Source organism: Barbus barbus (genome assembly GCF_936440315.1).
Source record: "Barbus barbus genome assembly, chromosome: 5".
NCBI lineage: Eukaryota > Metazoa > Chordata > Actinopteri > Cypriniformes > Cyprinidae > Barbus > Barbus barbus.
In genome coordinates this window covers 4,248,352-4,266,647 of record NC_136733.1, presented here as the reverse complement: position 1 = coordinate 4,266,647, position 18,296 = coordinate 4,248,352, and the positions used below count along the sequence as shown (strand labels likewise).

The 18,296-nt window shown below is 36.5% G+C and overlaps 1 protein-coding gene across 2 annotated transcripts; it reads right to left on the bottom strand.

Annotated features, from left to right (window-relative positions):
- Window positions 1-1,971: 1,971 nt before the first annotated feature.
- On the bottom strand, window positions 1,972-16,625 carry LOC306870363 (solute carrier family 2, facilitated glucose transporter member 11-like). Of its 2 annotated transcripts, none has more exons than XM_079417595.1 (12): window positions 16,503-16,625; window positions 15,383-15,481; window positions 10,831-10,991; window positions 9,885-10,009; window positions 8,512-8,641; window positions 8,194-8,342; window positions 6,657-6,844; window positions 5,359-5,469; window positions 4,391-4,492; window positions 4,116-4,191; window positions 2,837-2,964; window positions 1,972-2,599 (listed from the first exon to the last, which is right to left on the bottom strand). In XM_079417595.1, the coding sequence occupies exons 1-12, from the start codon at window positions 16,554-16,556 to the stop codon at window positions 2,411-2,413; spliced, it is 1,512 nt and encodes a 503-aa protein (XP_079273721.1). In that variant the 5' UTR covers window positions 16,557-16,625; the 3' UTR covers window positions 1,972-2,410. The 2 variants fall into 2 exon arrangements, with proteins under 2 accessions (XP_079273721.1, XP_079273720.1); XM_079417594.1 differs by lacking the exon at window positions 16,503-16,625 and adding an exon at window positions 16,054-16,233.
- Window positions 16,626-18,296: the final 1,671 nt, after the last annotated feature.

Below are 18,296 nucleotides of genomic sequence, written 5' to 3'. Positions count from 1 at the left end.
AATGAAGGCTGTCTTCCACTCGTCCCCCTCGCGTATCTGGATGAGGTTGTACGTGCTGCGGAGGTCTAGCTTTGTGAATATGGTGGCACCACGAAGATGTTCCAGGGCTGCTGGGACGAGAGGAAGGGGGTAACGAAACTTCACAGTGATTTTGTTATGAGCCCGGTAGTCAATGCAAGGCCGCAAGCCTCCGTCCTTCTTGGCCACGAAGAAAAAGCTCGAAGCAGCAGGGGAGGTAGATGGACAGATGTAACCTTGCTTTAAAGCCTCGTCGATATACTCCTCCATGACCTTCTGCTCTGGAAGCGATAGTGGGTAAATTCTACCCTTGGGCACTGGCTCACCTGGAAAGAGATCGATCGCACAGTCCCATGGCTGATGAGGAGGTAGTTTCGAGGCCTTCTTCAGGCTGAGCACGTCACTGAAGGGGGCATAACAGGCTGGGATGTCAACAGATTGTTTCTCGACTGGACTTTCTACAGTAGTGGAATTCACAGGGATCTTGGAAATAACTTGGTTGAGTGGTTGCAGGATTCCCGGGAAACAATCAGGAAAACATTGGGTGCCCCACTTCAGGACCTCCCCAGTGCACCAATAGATGTGGGGTTCATGCTGTACGAACCAGGGGCGCCCGAGGACGATGTCAGTGTGCGCTCCCTCCAGAACCAATAGGGTAATGTTTTCCTCATGTAGTTGCCCAAACATTATATGAACCGGACCAGCACTATATCGAACAGTGGTTCGTCCAATGGGTTTCCCAGTTATCGAATGGATCTGGTAGATGGTTTGGTTGGCAACGGTCTGGAGATTGAGTTGGCGGCAGAGGCTCCCGGAGATGAAGTTGCCGGCGGAACCGGAATCAAGAAGGGATTGCACTGGAATGGAGACAATAGAGGCAGTAAGCAAGACTTCAGCCGTGAGTGGCTTCATATTCTGAGAGATGGGTTGAATGGCACTCACCAAGAGTTGCGGTGGGCGAACGGGGCAGGTCGATCTAATATGCCCACCCTTTCCACAATACAGGCAAAGCCCTTCTTGCAGTCGCCTCTGCCGCTCGTGATCGGTAAGGTGAGTACGATCTGTTTGCATGGGTTCTGGAGGGAGGCTAGCCTCTGGTTGGCGAATGGGAGGAGAACAACTGGCTAGTGATGGTTGGTCGGTGAAACAGGATTGCGTGCGTGTGGAAACGTGGATAGATTGCTGAATGAACTTCTCCAATCCACAGGAGTCATCCAAGTTAGTTAGTTGCAACCGCAATCTGGGCTCTAGGCCTTGACGGAAGGTGGTGAGTAGGGCTCTCTCGTTCCATCCACTAGCCGCCGCCAGGTTCCTAAACTGCAGGGTATAATCATGGATGGAACTGGCACCCTGGCGGAGATGATAGAGCCGATCGCTAATGGATGGATCCTCATCTACTCGCCCGAACACTTCACGAAAGTGGGCGGTGAAACTCTGATAAGATTGAGTTACTGGACCTGACTGAGAGAAAATAGTGTCAGCCCACTGTAATGTCTTGCCGGAGAGAAGTGATACTATAAAGGCGATCTTAGATTTTTCTGAAGGGTACAGATGCGGTTGCATGTCGATATTTAACGAGCATTGTAGAAAGAACCCGTTGCACTCCTCCGCCACACCAGAGAAGGGCGCTGGTCTGACCATGGGACTGTAGATCATAGGCGGAGAAGAAGCCGTGGTTCCGGTGACTGGGGTAATCGGAGGTGCTGGTGGTGATGCTGGAGCAAGAACTCGTCGGAGGTGATCCACAATAGGATAAAAAAAATAGGATAAAAGGATAAAAAAATAAATGTTTATTGTCATAATTTTCTCAGAATGTTTGTTGACTTTAAAATTAAGTTAATTCAAGCTTGATTCACAAAGTGGCTTTTAGTGCCTGTAAAGTATCTGCAAACTTTGGCAATGATAAGAATAAAAAAACTGACTGTGTGTGTGAAAGATACAAACAATTATGTTGTGCAAACATTTCCTTTATTGCCAAAATTGTTGCTGACATTAAAAATAAATTCAAGCATGATTCATTTTGTGATTTCATGAGTTGTTTCTTGCTTAAAATTATAATATGGTTCCATTTTACAGAATTAAAGATAAAAATGACAGAAACCAGTATCATACAAATACACTGATTCAAAACCATATTCATTTGTATAAAACACATTCAAAATGTAGGCCTAATACTAAGTCCCTACCATCATGTGACTTTCCTTGATGTAAAAGGCAGTATTCATTTTGAAGGCACATGATGTAGCGCAGTGTCTGTGTCACAATTGAGACATTTTCTATAGATATTTTCTGGTTTTACATTTCAAAGTATTTTTGGCACATTCCTACATAAGTAGCCTACACAGACATTATAAAGCCCTTTAAAATACAGTGCTTTGTAAATTATTGTGTTTTACATCGGTGTGGACAGTAGAGGGCCCTCAGTACCATTGGCAGCAATACGTTTCTTTCTAGTATGAAACTCCCTCTGAATCTCCAGAAAGGTCTTGTTCTTGGTCTCAGGGACCACAAAGAAGATGTAAGTGGCCACCAAGCAACAGATAACGAGGAAAACAAGGAAGCAGTACTGCTTTAGTCCATTCTGAGAGAAATTGAGAAAGAGAAGTTTGTTGAAAACAAAACATTTAAATTCCACTTTGTTTTTAATAACTCTAATCAAAAAGTAATTAACAAATATCATCATTGGATTGTTTTTACAGAATCTGCACAGTAAATTAGGTCCTGTATCTTGGAGAAATACAACTGCTTTGTGAAATTCTGAAGAATAAGAAACTGAGTAACCATGTCAATAAAAAGGAAAGAAGGTGCTCATATATACCACAATAAACGGAAAAATCATGCCAATGAAGAAGAAAGAGATCCAGTTGATAGATCCACCGATCATGTACGCAGCAGGCCGATCGGTTTGGGTAAACAGCTCTGTTGTTAAAATGTTTGTCACACCACCTACAGCACAAAGCACATTGACAATACCATCATAATATAACAATAAGTGTGGATAGAGACGGGTTTTTATAAGGAATAGTTCACCCAAAAATTAAAATGTACTAACCCTCAGCTTTATATCACTTGCTCACCAATGGATCCTCTGCAGTGAATGGGTGCCGTCAGAATGAGAGCCCAATCAACTGATAAAAACATCACAATAATCCACAAGTAATCCACACCACTCCAGTCCATCAGTTAACATCTTGGAGAAAGCTGGCATTTTATCTTTACACTGCTTGATCTGTGTATATCTCTCTCCTGACTCGTGACGTTTTCATTGGAGAAATCAATACTATGGATACAGACTTTTATTTTAGCCAGAAGCAACATTTTGAAGTGAAAAACTTCTTGGATTTGTTTCTTATAAACACACAGCTTTTAATTTCTGGTTGCTCACTGAAGCTAAGCAGGGTTGAGCATAGTCAGTACCTGGATGGGAGACCTCCTGGGAAAACTAGGTTGCTATTAGAAGAGGTGTTAGTGAGGCCAGCAGGGGTGCTGCTCACCCTGTGGAGTGGGTCCTAGCGCCTCAGTATAGTGACAGGGACACTATACTGTCAAAAAGAACCGTCCTTCGGATGAGACGTTAAACCTGACTCTCTGTGGTCATAAAAAATCCCAGGACGTCCTTCAAAAAAGAGTAGGGGTGTAACCCCTGCATCCTGGCCAAATTCGCCCATTGGCCTCTGGCCATCATGGCCTCCTAACCATCCCATATACTGATTGGCTTCATCACTGTCTCCTCTCCACCAATAAGCTGGTGTGTGGTGGGCGTTCTGGCGCACTATGGCTGCCGTCATATCATTCAGGTGGATGCTGCACACTGGTGGTGGACGAGGAGACACCCCCCTTATGTAAGGCACTTTGAGTGCCTATAGAAAAGCGCTGTATAAATGTAACAAATAATTATTATTATTCACAAGATGTTAATTGATGGACTGGAGTTGCTTGTGGACAAACTAATCTTGGCTGGCCTGAGGATGAGCACATTTTCAACTAATTAAAATTTTTGGGTGATCTATTAATTTAATGTTAAAACATTCATAAACTACTCATAATTTTCTTTCTTTGCTTTCTTTTTTCTTTTCTTTTTTTACTCATTCATTCACCTGGTCCAAGGCCAAAACTGAGAATGAAGGCAAAAACACACATCATGCTAAGGTAGGGAACCCAAGGGCTGGACTCCTGTGAGGAAAAAACACCAAACAAACATCAGTAAATCTGCATAAATATTTGAAAATTGAGATCACAAACGTCATTCCATTTTTCAACATAACCCCAAGTATGATTCTAATAGTTTATACTAGCGACCTAATAAAATATTTGTGTAGTACACAAAATAAATATATAGAGAAAAAACAGCAGGTGTCGGGTCATTGTAAACCTGGAAAGTGAGGGCAATGGTGAAACAGACACAGCACACGCTCATGAGAGAGTATCCACCAATAATCAGAGCTCTTCTTCCCAAAGATTCGATCAAAAGACCCTGAAACACACAAACATCAGTATGAATCAACTGTGAACTGACTCACATTACTGTCTTCTGTAGAGCTGCTTACAGCTGAATTGAACTTGTTTCATAATTGATGAACTTAAAGGGATAGTTCACCCAAAAATGAAAATTTTGTCATCACTTACTCACCCTCAAGTAGTTCCAAATCTGTATGAATTTCTTTGTTCTGCCGAACACAAAGGAAGATATTTTGAAGAAAGTTTGTAACCATGCTGTTTTGGGGCACCATTGACTTCCATAGTTGGAAAAAAAAATACTATGGAAGTCAATGGTGCCCCAGAACTGCTCTGTTTCCCACATTCTTCAGAATATCTTCCTTTGTGTTCAAGCAGAACAAAGACATTCATACAGGTTTGGAACTACTTGAGGGTGAGTAAATGATGACAGAGTTTTAATTTTGGGGTGAACTATCCCTTTAATATGGTTATTGAAATGAATCTGAACCAACACTGAACTGACTGAAGCAGAATAATGACACTGTTGTCTTTTTAGAACTTTAAATTTTTTTAATTTGTCTCATATATGAAAAGTTTGCTTCTTTGATTCTGTTATTGTCCTGTTTGTTACTATAAAGCTGCTTTGAAACAATCTGTAATGTATAAAGTACTATAGAAATAAGGAGACCTGACATGTAAAAAAAGCCAAGTGGGATATGATGCTTGATCATTAGGCATTGGCCTAAAAATGTTGTTCCAAATCTGGCCATAATCTACAGTACCAATAGCCTACCAGTTAAAGTTAGTATATTATAGTATTTGCTTTGTTTCTGTGCTCTTTGTCATGCATTCGCAGATTAAAAAATAAAAATACACAGGTATACTGACAAATTCCAGACTTACACACGTCAGTGCGGTGATGCACTCACAAGCTCCAGTTCCCACTGTAGCGTACGGAATCTTGTCAGCTGGAATCCCAGCCTGGGTGAACACGTAGTCTGCATAGAAATAAATCTAATGGGAGAAGAGACATATATTGGCACTGGTAGATCTGAAATTTATGTAACATTTGGACAGTGACAATGAAACTTAACACAAAGACTCTTTTACACCATTGGACCGAATGGTTCTCTTTGCAAAACTGTAGCATGTCACCATGTCAAAATATTGATTGCTTAAAACAATAGCTATAGATTAAAGTAACAAATAACAATGTAAAAAATTGAGACTGGAGGGTCACTTTTTAGCAAAAAGATTTGCGAACACAATGTTTTAAAATGTGTTTTGTTCTTCGGTGCGGTCACGTTAGCGACATTTCTGGGTAAAAAAAAAAAACCCAACAACAACGAGGCATGAAGCACAGTCCGCAAAGTCACTTTTTAAACTATGCAATTTTCTGCTGGTCAGTGATTCAAAGATTGGTCAAAGATTAATGTGATTTTTTTTTTCTCTTTGTGCATGAAATCAAATTTAGGCTACGGTACAGTTATGTTTTTTTTTTTTTTAGAACGTAGGCTACGTAACCTTCACTCTTAAAAATAAAGGTGCTTCACAATGCCATAGAAGAACCTTTTTTTTGTCCAAATGTAAATGGTTCCATAAAGAATCTTTAACATTTACAGAGCCTTTCTGTTTCACAAAAGGTTCTTTGTCACGAAAGAAGGTTCTTTAGATTACAAAAAGGTAAGAAAGAGATGTTTAAATCTTTAAAGTTTAAATCTAATTTAATCAACAAATGATAAGTATTTTTCAGAAATGTGAGTTTGTCCTATCTTATGGTTTGATGTTTTATTAAATGCAATGCATTCATGTATATAAATTTTGTTAAAGGACTAAAGTGTCTAAATGTTTGCGCCTACTGTACATGGTTCACCATTGGCTTTTCAGTTCTACTGTATCTCACATGACACTCCATAAAAGCTTTTAAGCTTGTGTGCAAAATCCCTTTTATGCCCATTATAGGAGCTCAAGTAAATGTCACAGCCTCAAAGCTAAAATCTGAACGATTCCATGGTTTTTTTTTTGGGGGGGGGGGGGGGGGTTGCTCTGAGAAAAGATTAGGGATTAATCCACAGCAGAGCGATCACATGCCACTTTGGAGAGAGGTTTCTTTTTTTACTTTCTTGGTTTTAATAGTGTACACATCAGCAGTCAAGGCCAGTCTAAGCCACTGATGTGAAGTTGTTGTTTCCAATACACACCGCATTGATGCCGTTGAGTTGCTGGGATGTGTGGATCACGACGAGGGTCAGGAGCTGCCAGCGAAGACTAGTGTCCGTAAAAAGCTCCCAGGGCTTTTTGGGTTTAATGCCAACTGCGCTGACCCTCTCTCTCTCCATGTCCTCCCGTTCTCCGTGGTACTTATCTGGGCCATGGAACCACATTAGAGCTAAAAGAAAGTGGCAAAGGGCATAACATTCCTTTACTCACGAGATTCTCTTCTCCTCGCTTCTGTTGTTGGTCACGGCTCATTGGGTTGGATTTAGCTCCCTACAGGGTGCTCTGCTCACATCATGACATCCATTCAAGTGTGTTCATTTCAATGAGATTTTACGCTTCAGCCTTTAAACATTCTGATTTTGTGGTTATATGCAGCTGAGATGACAACACCATCTTTCTTTCAATGGAATCATGAGTTTAAATGTGACTTGTGATCTTATACTTGCAAGAAAAACAGCTAAAAACAAGCAGACAAACTTTTTCGCCTACTCATTTTCATGGTGGTTTGTTTACCTGGGTTGTTGATTAATTATTTAATTGTCATCGATTTATTTATTAAAATATACAATTTTTCGTTACATTTCTGAATTATCACATGAAGCTTATTGGAAAAGTTTATAGAAAATGTGCAGACATTTCACATGAACAATTGATATTTCAATCTGCTGTTGTCTGTAGACTATTAAATTCATCACATAACTTTAACAGTAAAATTAAAATAGCCTTAATGCCTAAATTTGCATGTTTCCAACTCGATTTAGTTTGTGTACCTATTCAGTAAGATGTTATTTAAAATAAATTAATACTTTTTACTCAGCAAGTGACAGGAAAAACATTTTTGATGTTCCAAAAAAAATATCGTATATGCTGTTCTTTTCAACTTTCATGTTTCACGAAATATTATATAGGCATTTTTAACATAGAGTGTAGTAAGAAATTAATGTTGTTCTTTTGGGCTTTCTATTCACTTTTCTATTCAAGGAATCCTGAGAAAACATATCACAGTTTCACCAAAAAAAGCATAACCTTACTAATAAGAAGAAATGAGCTGCAAATCAGCAGATTAGACTGATTTCTAAAGGATCATGTGACACTGAAGCCTGGATTAATGATGCTGAAAATTCAGATTTGCGTCATAGGAATAAATTGCATTTTAAAATATTTTCAAATATAAAACAGTTCTTATAATCATATTTTACAGTAATACCGTTTTACTGTAATTTTGAGCATATGAGACTAAATAATTCAAAATTCTTGCAAAATTCCCCAGACTTTTGAACGGTAGAGCATTTTAACTGACCTCAGCAATCCACAAAAAATAAATAAATAAACAAATAGCTAAAAATGAATTTAAAGGACGGCAGAGAAAGGTCCTGATTCAGGACATTCAAACTCTAAGCTTTATCATTACCTTTAAAAATGTGTATTATCCAACCACATCCTACTATAGCCTTACAACAAATAATGTTTTAGATAATATTGTGCAATTGTACACATAGTTATTAAACCATCCTGCACCCTTTATGCAGGCGACGTCATCTCCACGGTCGATGAGCAGGTAGCGAGGGCTCTCGGGGAACCAGGGAAGAGTCAGCAGCTGCATTATGGCTGGAATACAGGTGGTGGACAAGAGGATGGGCCAGTACTCCTCCTTACCTAACAACTCACTGACACAAACAAAGAAACGCACAAAACATGAGTCTTAACATCTGTACTGGCATCTATATAAATGTCATCAGACATGCAATAAGACAAATCTACTTAATGCTTTTCACTGAACAAGTTGTGCCCCTTCTCATATGTTTTATAAACTGCTTTTTTTCTTCTTCTTCTTACTTGAGACCAATCACTTGTCCTGTTAGGATCCCTCCGGTGATGAAAATGGAAGTTCCCATCGCCATGGCACCACGCAGAGCTCTAGGTGCAATCTCACCAATATACAGAGCCTGCACACATATTCCGATACCTGTCATTTTAAATAAGATGTCAGTTATGGGATCACAAACATACACTTCTCATTTAGCAGAAACATTGAAGAAACTGAAGAAAAGCAGATACAATTTATCATAAAGGCACCAGCAAATTCTATCTATTACAGAAATTCAAAAATGCGGTAACTACCACGAAACTACTTTACATTTATTTGTTTCAGGTGCAGGTTTTTCACTTTTGTGGGAATGTTTTCTTTACTTCAATCATTATCCCAAAAATTATCAAAAAAAAATTAGAATTCAGGCTAAATTTTATATTTTAAAAAAATATTTTAAGGTTTAACAGAGTGAAGCAAGATTGTGCATTGATAATATTAGAAAAAATTTAACAAATTCAAAAATTCAGTATTTGTGAACATGGTCAATTATTAGTTTAAATATATGTGCTTTTTGTACCTTTGTTTTATAAGTTTATATACTGACCTTATTTTTTATTCCTTTTTATACCTCAAACGTAGTTGTATACCTTTCTGTATTATGTTTAATATCACTACCATTCAAAGGTTTGGGGTTGGTCATTTCTTTATAACTTTTTGAAAGAACTCAAACTGAAAAAAAAAATTGTTGTTTCAACTTAAAATAATTTGTTACCCCGCTGACTGAAAATGTTTTAGTTTAGTCAACTAAAATATTTCAGTTGTCCCTTAAATTAACATTGAGTAGCTTAAAATTTAAAATTGACTAAACTAAAAATTTAAATCAGCGGGGTAACAAATTATTTTAAGCTGAAACAACTTTGTGAAACTTTTTTTTTTACAGTAAATGCTGCAATTTTTGGTTAAAATACAGTAATATTGTAAAATAGGATTACAATTTAAATAGCTGTCTTCTATTTTAATGTATTTTTCCTGTGATGCAAAGCTGAATTTTCAGCATCATTACTCCAGTTTTCAGTCACATGATCCTTCAGAAATCATCTGCTGATTTGCTGCTCAAGAAACATTTATTATTATTATTATTAATGTTGAAGACAGTTTGTTTGTGGAAACTGTGATGCATTTTTTCAAGATTCTTTGAATAGAATAGTGAGTAGAAAGTTGAAATCTGAAACAGAATAATGTAATAACTCTATTAATATAATAATAAAATAACTATTTTGATCACTTCAAAGCATTCTTGCTAAATAAATGGACTAATTTCTTTAAAAAAATTAAATGTTTATTGAATACTAATACAAAACTGATCAACCATCACTATGTGCTTGAAAATTTGAGATACCTGCGTTTACTCCTGTCAGGAAGCGCCCAACGATTAAAAGCTCAAAAGTGCTGGAGGGATAACTCAAGCCCATGAAGAAAGCAGCCAACAGAGCAAAGGTGTTGTTGAACAATAGTGTCCCTTTCCTGGGAAAAAAGGTTAGAAATTAGGGCTGTCAATCGATTACATTTTTTTAATCTAATTAATTACATGATGTTTCGATTAATCGCAATTAATCGCAAAATAATTTTGAATCTGGAAATGACCACAAAAGAATATTTAAAGCTATTTTTTGTCAACTGAGAACGCATCAAGTAGACATTACAAATTATAGCTTTAGAAATATTTGATTTGATTCAACAAAAAATACACATAATGAATGAATGAATGAATGAATGATGCATTTATATAGCGCATTTATTGTGTATTGCCGTACACCCAAAGCGCTTTACAATCATGTGGGGGTCTCTCCTCAACCACCACCAGTGTGCAGCATCCACTTGGATGATGCGACGGCAGCCACAGTACAACGGCGCCAGTGCGCTCACCACACACCAGCTACAGGTGGAGAGCAGAGTGTGATAGAGCCAATCAAGTGGATGGGGATTATTAGGAGGCCATGATTGATAAGGGCCAGTGGAGGGAATTTGGACAGGACACCAGGGTTACACCCCTACTCTTTACGAGAAGTGCCATGGGATTTTTTTTAGTGACCCCAGAGAGCCAGGATCTCGGTTTAACGTCTCATCCGAAAGACATAAGCAGTTAGGCTACAGCAGCCTAACATAAACTATGGAACACAAAAGAAGATAATCTGAGAAACATCTCAGTATTGTTTGTTCATACAATGAAAGCGTTAAACCGACAGCCCTATTAGAAATTCATCTAAATAGGGCTGTAATGTCCCCCACCCCCCTCCCCTCCCACGTCATTCAAACATGTACTGTACAATAAGGCTAGATTTCACCTTCCAAATCGAATGGCCAGAGTTCCCCCCACAGATGCTCCGACAAGTCCACCGAGAGTGAATATGGACACTATGGTGGACCAGAGGAGTGTGAGCACCTGGGTGGAGATTTCAGCATTGTAGCGCTCAGTCCATGTCTGGTTAATGAAGTTCTGCACAGCCTGGAAACACACAAGTAAAATAATAAATGCTGTCTGCCTGGCATGAAAGGAAAGGGTGCTTTGACTTGAATAATAGGAACATTAACAAAAAATAGAACACTGAGAAACAACTTATCTTCTTTTATATTCCACAGAAGAAAACAATTCTTAGTAGGTCAATTACTGTTGAAGCATTGAGAGACATGGCTAACCTGGGTTAACAATTAAGGCAAAACAGACACTACAGCCAAAACCAGTGTGTTTTTTCATGCGCTGGTCAGTTTTGAGATTTTGGCCTGTTGTTTTGCATGCATAATGTTGACTACTGGAAAGAAAATATCCAAAATACACATTTAGTGTTTGTCTTGTTAAATCTGTGTTTACATATGTAGACAGACTTTAAAGATGCTAAATGTACAGTGCAGTACATATATCAAATTTAAAGTAAGAAAACTTCACTTCAGCAGCACTTACACCAAACAGTTTTATTCCTATTCTGAAGGTATTTACAGAGAGGTTTGTTCATATCACAGTCACCTGAATTATATAACATTTTATTCCCCTTGTGAAAAAGAAGTGTGCTTAATTGCAGTAAAAGTGTACTTACTGTGTACTTCAATTATTAAAAGTATACTTTTTAAAAAGTGCACTTGCAGATAATATAATATAATTTAAATTAAAGGCCACTTAAGTGTACTTAAAGAGAGTACACTTTAATGACAATAGGTCTTAGCATACTTAAGTGCACGTTTTTAAAATGTACTTTATAATAATGTCTAATTAAGAATTACTTAAGCATTCATTTTACATAACTATGATTTTATTGTATTTTAAATAAGTACACTTATTTTTATATATTTATCAATATACTAAAGCACATACTAAATCCTTTCAACTTAAATGTTCTTTTAGGCTTTTTAATATTAAAACACCCAGGATACGCACATGAAATGGGCATTTTAAACCATAAACTGACACAAAGACATTTGAATATGTGTATATGGTCCTCCTTCCGCACATTTGTAAACACTGACTCGGTACTACGCCTACATCAAGCGTGACCTTTTCAACGCAATTGCGTATTACGTGACGTCACGAACGCGCATCACAGAACAGAGCAAGGCGAGCATTTGTGCTTATAAAACTTAAACTTTTTTATTTATTTTTGAAACGACCGATCGTTTCGCTAGATAAGACCCTTATTCATCGTCTGGTATCGTTTAAAGCCCTTTGAAGCTGCACTGAAACTGTCATTTGGACCTTGAACCGTTTGGGTCCCATTGAAGTCCATTATATGGAGAAATGTTTTCATCAAAAACCTTAATTTCTTTTCGACTGAAGAAAGAAAGACATGGACATCTTGGATGACATGGGGGTGAGTAAATTATCAGCAAAAGTTTTTTTTTAAAAGTGAACTAATCCTTTAAGTGTGTTAACCTTAAAATCTTTCTTTATTCTTAATTTAGTTTTACCATTCCTGCGGCTTTCAGGTCCGTGTACGTTTTGATAGTTTGTTTTTCAATTTGAAATTAAATAAGCAGAAACGAGAAAACAGTTGTTTTTTTCATTTGTAAAAAAAAAAAAAACAAGATTTTGGCTCGATTTTCATTTTTTTGTTTCACGGTTAGAAAAGGATAAACGACTTTAACGAATTAGTTTTCCTCTTGTGGGCGGTCGTGACACGCCCCTTTCCGCTGATTGGCCAATCAAATCTGAGCCTGTGATGTCATACTCAGTTCGTTCAGCAATACTTGGTTGTACGGGACAATAGACTGTAAAAAAAGATGGACGACGCATCTCCGGCTTAAGTGAAGCAAATACATCTCGAATACAGTACGGCCGCTGCCATCTTGATTAAATTACGTCATTTGGAGCCAGAGTCTGCGCAGTAGAGTCGTGAGGTGGAGCCGCGGAATCAAACTCCCGCAGACCCAATCAACCATAACGACACGCCCCGTTTTTATAGCATCAAATTACTAGCTAAAATCAAACTTATCACAAAAACGAACCATTGAACATATATCAGCGTGATAACGACTACCTTAAATGACCAAAATCATATTTCGGAAAATTGTATTGGAAGTGTAATTTATTTTTTTATTTTGACTGAAGTCCCATTCGTTTACTTGGAGAGGGCGGGGTTTAAGACCTGTACTGCAGCCAGCCACCAGGGGGTGATCAAAGAGCCCGCAGCTTCACTTTTATGCACGAGTGAGACACACCCATTCGGGACAGGTCCTAGATCGGCTTTCCTCTGTGTAACCTAACGCGTTTCACAGAAATATTAATTTCAGAAATGTTAATCAGCAGCATCCAGCCTGCTTTATTTAGCTGTGCACGTAGTTAAATCTGTATGGTGAAGCAGCGCTATGCATAAACAGGCAGAATGGATGAGAAGATAAAAAAATAAAAATAAAATAAAAAATTTAGGGGGGTCCCCCGGATATTTTTTTTGTAAAAAATAACTATGGCAAATCTCGGGCTCGGGCAATTAGGCTACGATACATTTCGTTAATTAATTATTTACTGTCATTCATGTGAATGAAGTCTGTTTTTAGGCTGTCAAAATGTAAATGCCTCTAAACTCCTATATATATTTCTTAGCAACAGTGTTTTATTATTTTATTTATTTATTTATTTTTTACATGGTTTGGAGTTTAGAGGCATTTACATTTTGACAGCCTAAAAACAGACTTCATTCACATGAATGACAGTAAATAACTGGCACTGATATTTTTAAAGATTCTTTCAGTTGAAAGAGCTCAGAATTACACTTTAGTCTGGGGCTGGTCTTAAGCCTTGTCTGTGAAACCGAGGGTACCATTAACACAGTTTGGTAATGTTTTACAATAAGGTCTCATTTGTTGTACATGGAATGATAATTTTCTTTAATTATTTTGTATTAAATGTGTGTGTTTGTGTGTTAGTAATCCTATACGATATGGAGACCAAATGACTCCACAAGTATAGTAATACCAGTACATTTTGACCTTGTGGACATTTTTAGGTCCCCAATGAGGAAACAGGCTTATACATCATACAGAATGATGTTTTCTATGATGGCGAGGTTAGGTAGTTTTGTATGTAAGTGATTTTGCATTGTTCTCCATACTCTTTCTAATAGGCGAGTTAAAGTGTTGCAGCTGTGTATAGTGTTGGGTTTTTCTTGTGCATCAGCAAAAAGCTTTTTTTGTCATTAAATGTAGAGGGTTTTCCACTTTGTGTTTGTGTTGATTGTAATTAGGTAATTAATAGATTTTTTTTAAAATACAATTTTAAATTGCCTATACTAAATTTCTTCGTCATTGCCAGAGATATATGACATTTAAGTATATTTTAGTTCACATTAATTGCTTATTCAGAAGTACATATTTACCATATTTCAAAGTACATTTAAAATATACTAAAGTCCCACTTAAGTGGTTCAAAAATATCACTCAAAAGTTCAACTAATTGCATTTAATGTCATTTTAAACTGTAATATATTTGAAATCAATTACAAATAACATGCATTTAGGTGGTCGAAGACATTACATTTAATTCACGCTTAAGTGTATTGTTAACTGACATTAAAGTATAATTTAGCTAACATTAATTGCTTGTCAGTACATTAGTAGTACACTTTTATCATATTTTAAAGACACTAGAAGCAATTATGAAAGTACATATAAAGATGTACTAAAAAGTCCCACTTAAGTGGTTTAAAAAAATCACTCAAAAGTTCAACTTATTGCATTTAATATCATTTTGAAGTTAATTACAAATCCAATGTATTTAAACATTGAAAATAACATATTTAATTTGCACTTATGTGTGTTCTTTTAAAGTATATTATTTCTGCAGTAAGTAAACTTTATAAAAGTACTTAAGTGCACTTCTTTTTCACAAGGGTCCTAAAAATGAAAATATGTATTTTTCTGGTTGTTAATTGCAGTGGTACAAAGAGATATCCAAAATCAAGTCTGTAAAAACCTCTAATATGTCAAGAAAGTTAAACATGGCTCTATGCAGATTTCTGTTCTGAACATGCAAATTAGCGCATATTTAATTTTGCAGTGCCTTAATTAAATGTAACATTTCAGTCAAATTGTGATACAAACCGATTGTCTTAATGTATTAGTGACACCTATTACAGTAGTTAAAATTAGTCTTGCCTGTATACAAAAAAAAAACTTGGGTGAGTCTATCAAAAATGTGCAAGGGACTTAAATCCAAATCCATGTGATATATTAACTATAAATTTCATGTGATTTTTAGTCTGATGAGCTACTGCAATAATAACTCATACATCAAACACATGCATGCTGTACTGAACTGCATGTGACTAATGCATGTTCCATAAAGTCTGCTCTAGATGTAAACACCAATGGGCTTAAGTGATAAGAATAATCACATTAATACACATTTCTTACCTTGGTAGGTGCGTTTATGATAGATATATTGTACCCATATTGAAACGTTCCACCAATGCCAGCTGCCCAGACAGCCAGAAGAAGAGACTTACTGGGAACCTGTAGATAACAGAGTACAAAAAGCATGTTCAAAATTTCTAATTTCATCATTAACAGCTAATGTTTAGAGCATCTAAGACGGGGCAACGTTTTGAGCAATTTTGCAGGCCAACTTTATTTGAGCAATGTTGCTTGGGCACTTTTCCATTGAAAATTTCTATCTTGATACTTTAAATCGGTCGTGGGCCCTGTGTCTCACATGGTTGCCCGTTGACGGCAACAATGCCCAAAAAGTTGCCCCGTGTATCATCAGCCTAAGACTAGAGTATTAAAGTGAAGGAAACTGCAGTGTAACAGCAGAACAGTGAAGAGTTGTGAAAATATGCAATTAAAAAAATGTATGAAATATGCAAGACTTACAAAATATAGCATGAATATTAGTCAACTTCATGTCCTATCCATCACTGTTCATTTTAGATATGCTGAATAGTGCATTATAGCCTACTAGTAATAAATATTTTAATTAAAAAATTGTTGAATATATTTTAAAAAATAATACAAAATTTGATCACAATAATAATAATTATAGTATTTTTAAAATATATTTGATAATTAATTTTATTTTATCATACCTTTATTTGTTGAGCTGGTTCTTTGAAGTCTTTAAGTAAAGGTTGATATTCCTTAAGCTCTCCACTGTTTTTGCCCATTTTTGAAACTCGTTGAAAATATTTTAACATTTTACTTAATATTCCAAACGCCTCTTAATCACAGATTCAGACTGTCTCTGAAATGCGAACTCATACTAGGACAGAACTGCTCTTAAGGTGCATAACAGATATACCAGCAGAAATACAATCGTGCTGTTGTTCATATGAGCATTGAAAACTGCATGGGTTCAGAGTTAATTCAGGATGAAATTCCCTTTAGAGCCACTGAGAAGCTCTGAAGCTCTGTCTTTGGGATATTTTTGTCTTTTAACACATAGATGTCAATTGCTTTTCCATGTTAAGTCCTGTGGATAATGCTGTGGAGAGCCCTTGTTGTGGACCGTAAATTCAAAAGTCAAATGAAAGCTTACCTTTCTTCTCAAAGTCGGAGACTCGTCTGGGCCATTCATTTTAAGTTCATTCATTTAGAGCAACATTTAAAGTTCAGAGTAGTGATAAAGAACTGAGTTATTCCATCGTGCTTTCTAGGTCTCAAAGATTAACTTTGAAGGGCGGTAGGTTTGTGTGCAGTCATTAGAGCAATCATAAGCTCCAGTTGACCACCACTTTACAATTACCTTAGGCACAAATTCAGGATTGTGCATATAAGATGTTGCGATTACGGCTGAATTGTCCTCTATTTATAATGATGACTAATGAAATACTGAATGCTGGATGGCTGTTCTTTGTGAGTAGAAATATTTATTCAACTAGCCTATATCAAGCATTGTGTTGTTTGGCCTTTGATCACAAAGAGCACATTGTTGCTGTTTCAGTCAAGTGACCTGCAGAGCCCATAAGCCTCTTTATGTTTCATAGGAAACTCGACCAGTTTGGAAGTCTCTAACCACACCAGTACCCTTATTTTATGAAAAAATTGTGCATTTGAAGCCAAAAGTATGGTGAACGGACGGTAGGCTCATGCTATATCGATGACCATCTAAAATGCTTGAGACAGAAGGAAATCTTGTGTTGGTTCACCAAACTCAGATGTTCTGTAATGCCTAGGCTAACCACTGGCCTAGTTTAGATATGACTGTTCGGTGACCACAAGAGGGCAGATCTTCAAAGAGAAATGAGTCTAGAAAACAAAATATTAGTATTAAAAAATAATCATTATTATTATTAGCCACAATAGTTTCAAGCAGCATTGACAGGAAAATACTATACAAATAATCATAATATAATGTAATGTAATATAATATAATTATTCTTATTTCTAACTACACAAACAAGCAAATTATACAATTATGAATTATATTAAATTAGTTAAGGGGGTTAATTAAGATATATTGCGATATATTAATCTAGAGAGTTAGTTCAATGCTTAACTCCACTTTGCTTTAAGGATTGAAATAACATTTTCAAGACATTGTTAAATGCAGTTTTACTTGGTACTAGTATGGACATAAATAACCTATATTTAAAAACTAATATTACAATGTGTAACATTTTGCACCTTGCAGATATGGGAGATTTTGTTTATTTGTATATTTTTATTTTTTATTTTTGTTAATAATTCTTGCTGAATAGAGGGCACATAATTACTTTTTACCAAAATATTTACATATGTTTTGTCCCTAAACACATTTTTCCCATTCAGAGCATTATTGCATTATTTGGAAGAATTTTTATTCTTTAATTTCTATAAAGAACAAGAATAGAGCTGAGAGGACATATCTGTTGTTAAAAAATAAATAATTGATGTAACAGTTATTTGACTTATTTTTGATGTAAGATTAAGATATTCCTATACGATTATTACTATGCATAAACTGATGTATAAGTTTTGTATCTGTACAAATTTAAATAATTTGAATTATAATATCATAATTATTTATTTATTTATTTATTTATTTATTTATTAGCTTAATTTAGTTTCGTTTAATGCATTTTTTTTCTAAATTCATTTGTATTTTGATCAGAAAATCCATGTGACCTGAAGCCCCGCCTCCTGTGCGCTCACGTGACCTCCGTGCACCTGGTAACAGCGAAAGCGTCTCTGGTCTCTCATGGAGATGAACTCGGGGAGCTGCGGAAGATTTATAGCCGAAACGGATCACGATGCGCGATAAATCCTTCGTTCACGTGCTTTCAACAATCTCCGACATAACACGCGCAAATGCGAGCCCTTCACTATAACACTGACACACTGACAGCGGTCT

What these genes read in the sequence shown, in the direction of transcription:
- LOC306870363 (XM_079417594.1), bottom strand. Translation starts at nt 16,161, where the DNA reads ATGTTAAAATATTTTCAACGAGTTTCAAAAATGGGCAAAAACAGTGGA. An exon ending in CCATTGCCCTCACTTTCCAG is followed by an intron (nt 4,192 to 4,390) that starts GTTTACAATGAC and finishes TTTTCCTCACAG; the next exon opens with GAGTCCAGCCCTTGGGTTCC. An exon ending in TGATTTTTCCGTTTATTGTG is followed by an intron (nt 2,600 to 2,836) that starts GTATATATGAGC and finishes AATTTCTCTCAG; the next exon opens with AATGGACTAAAGCAGTACTG.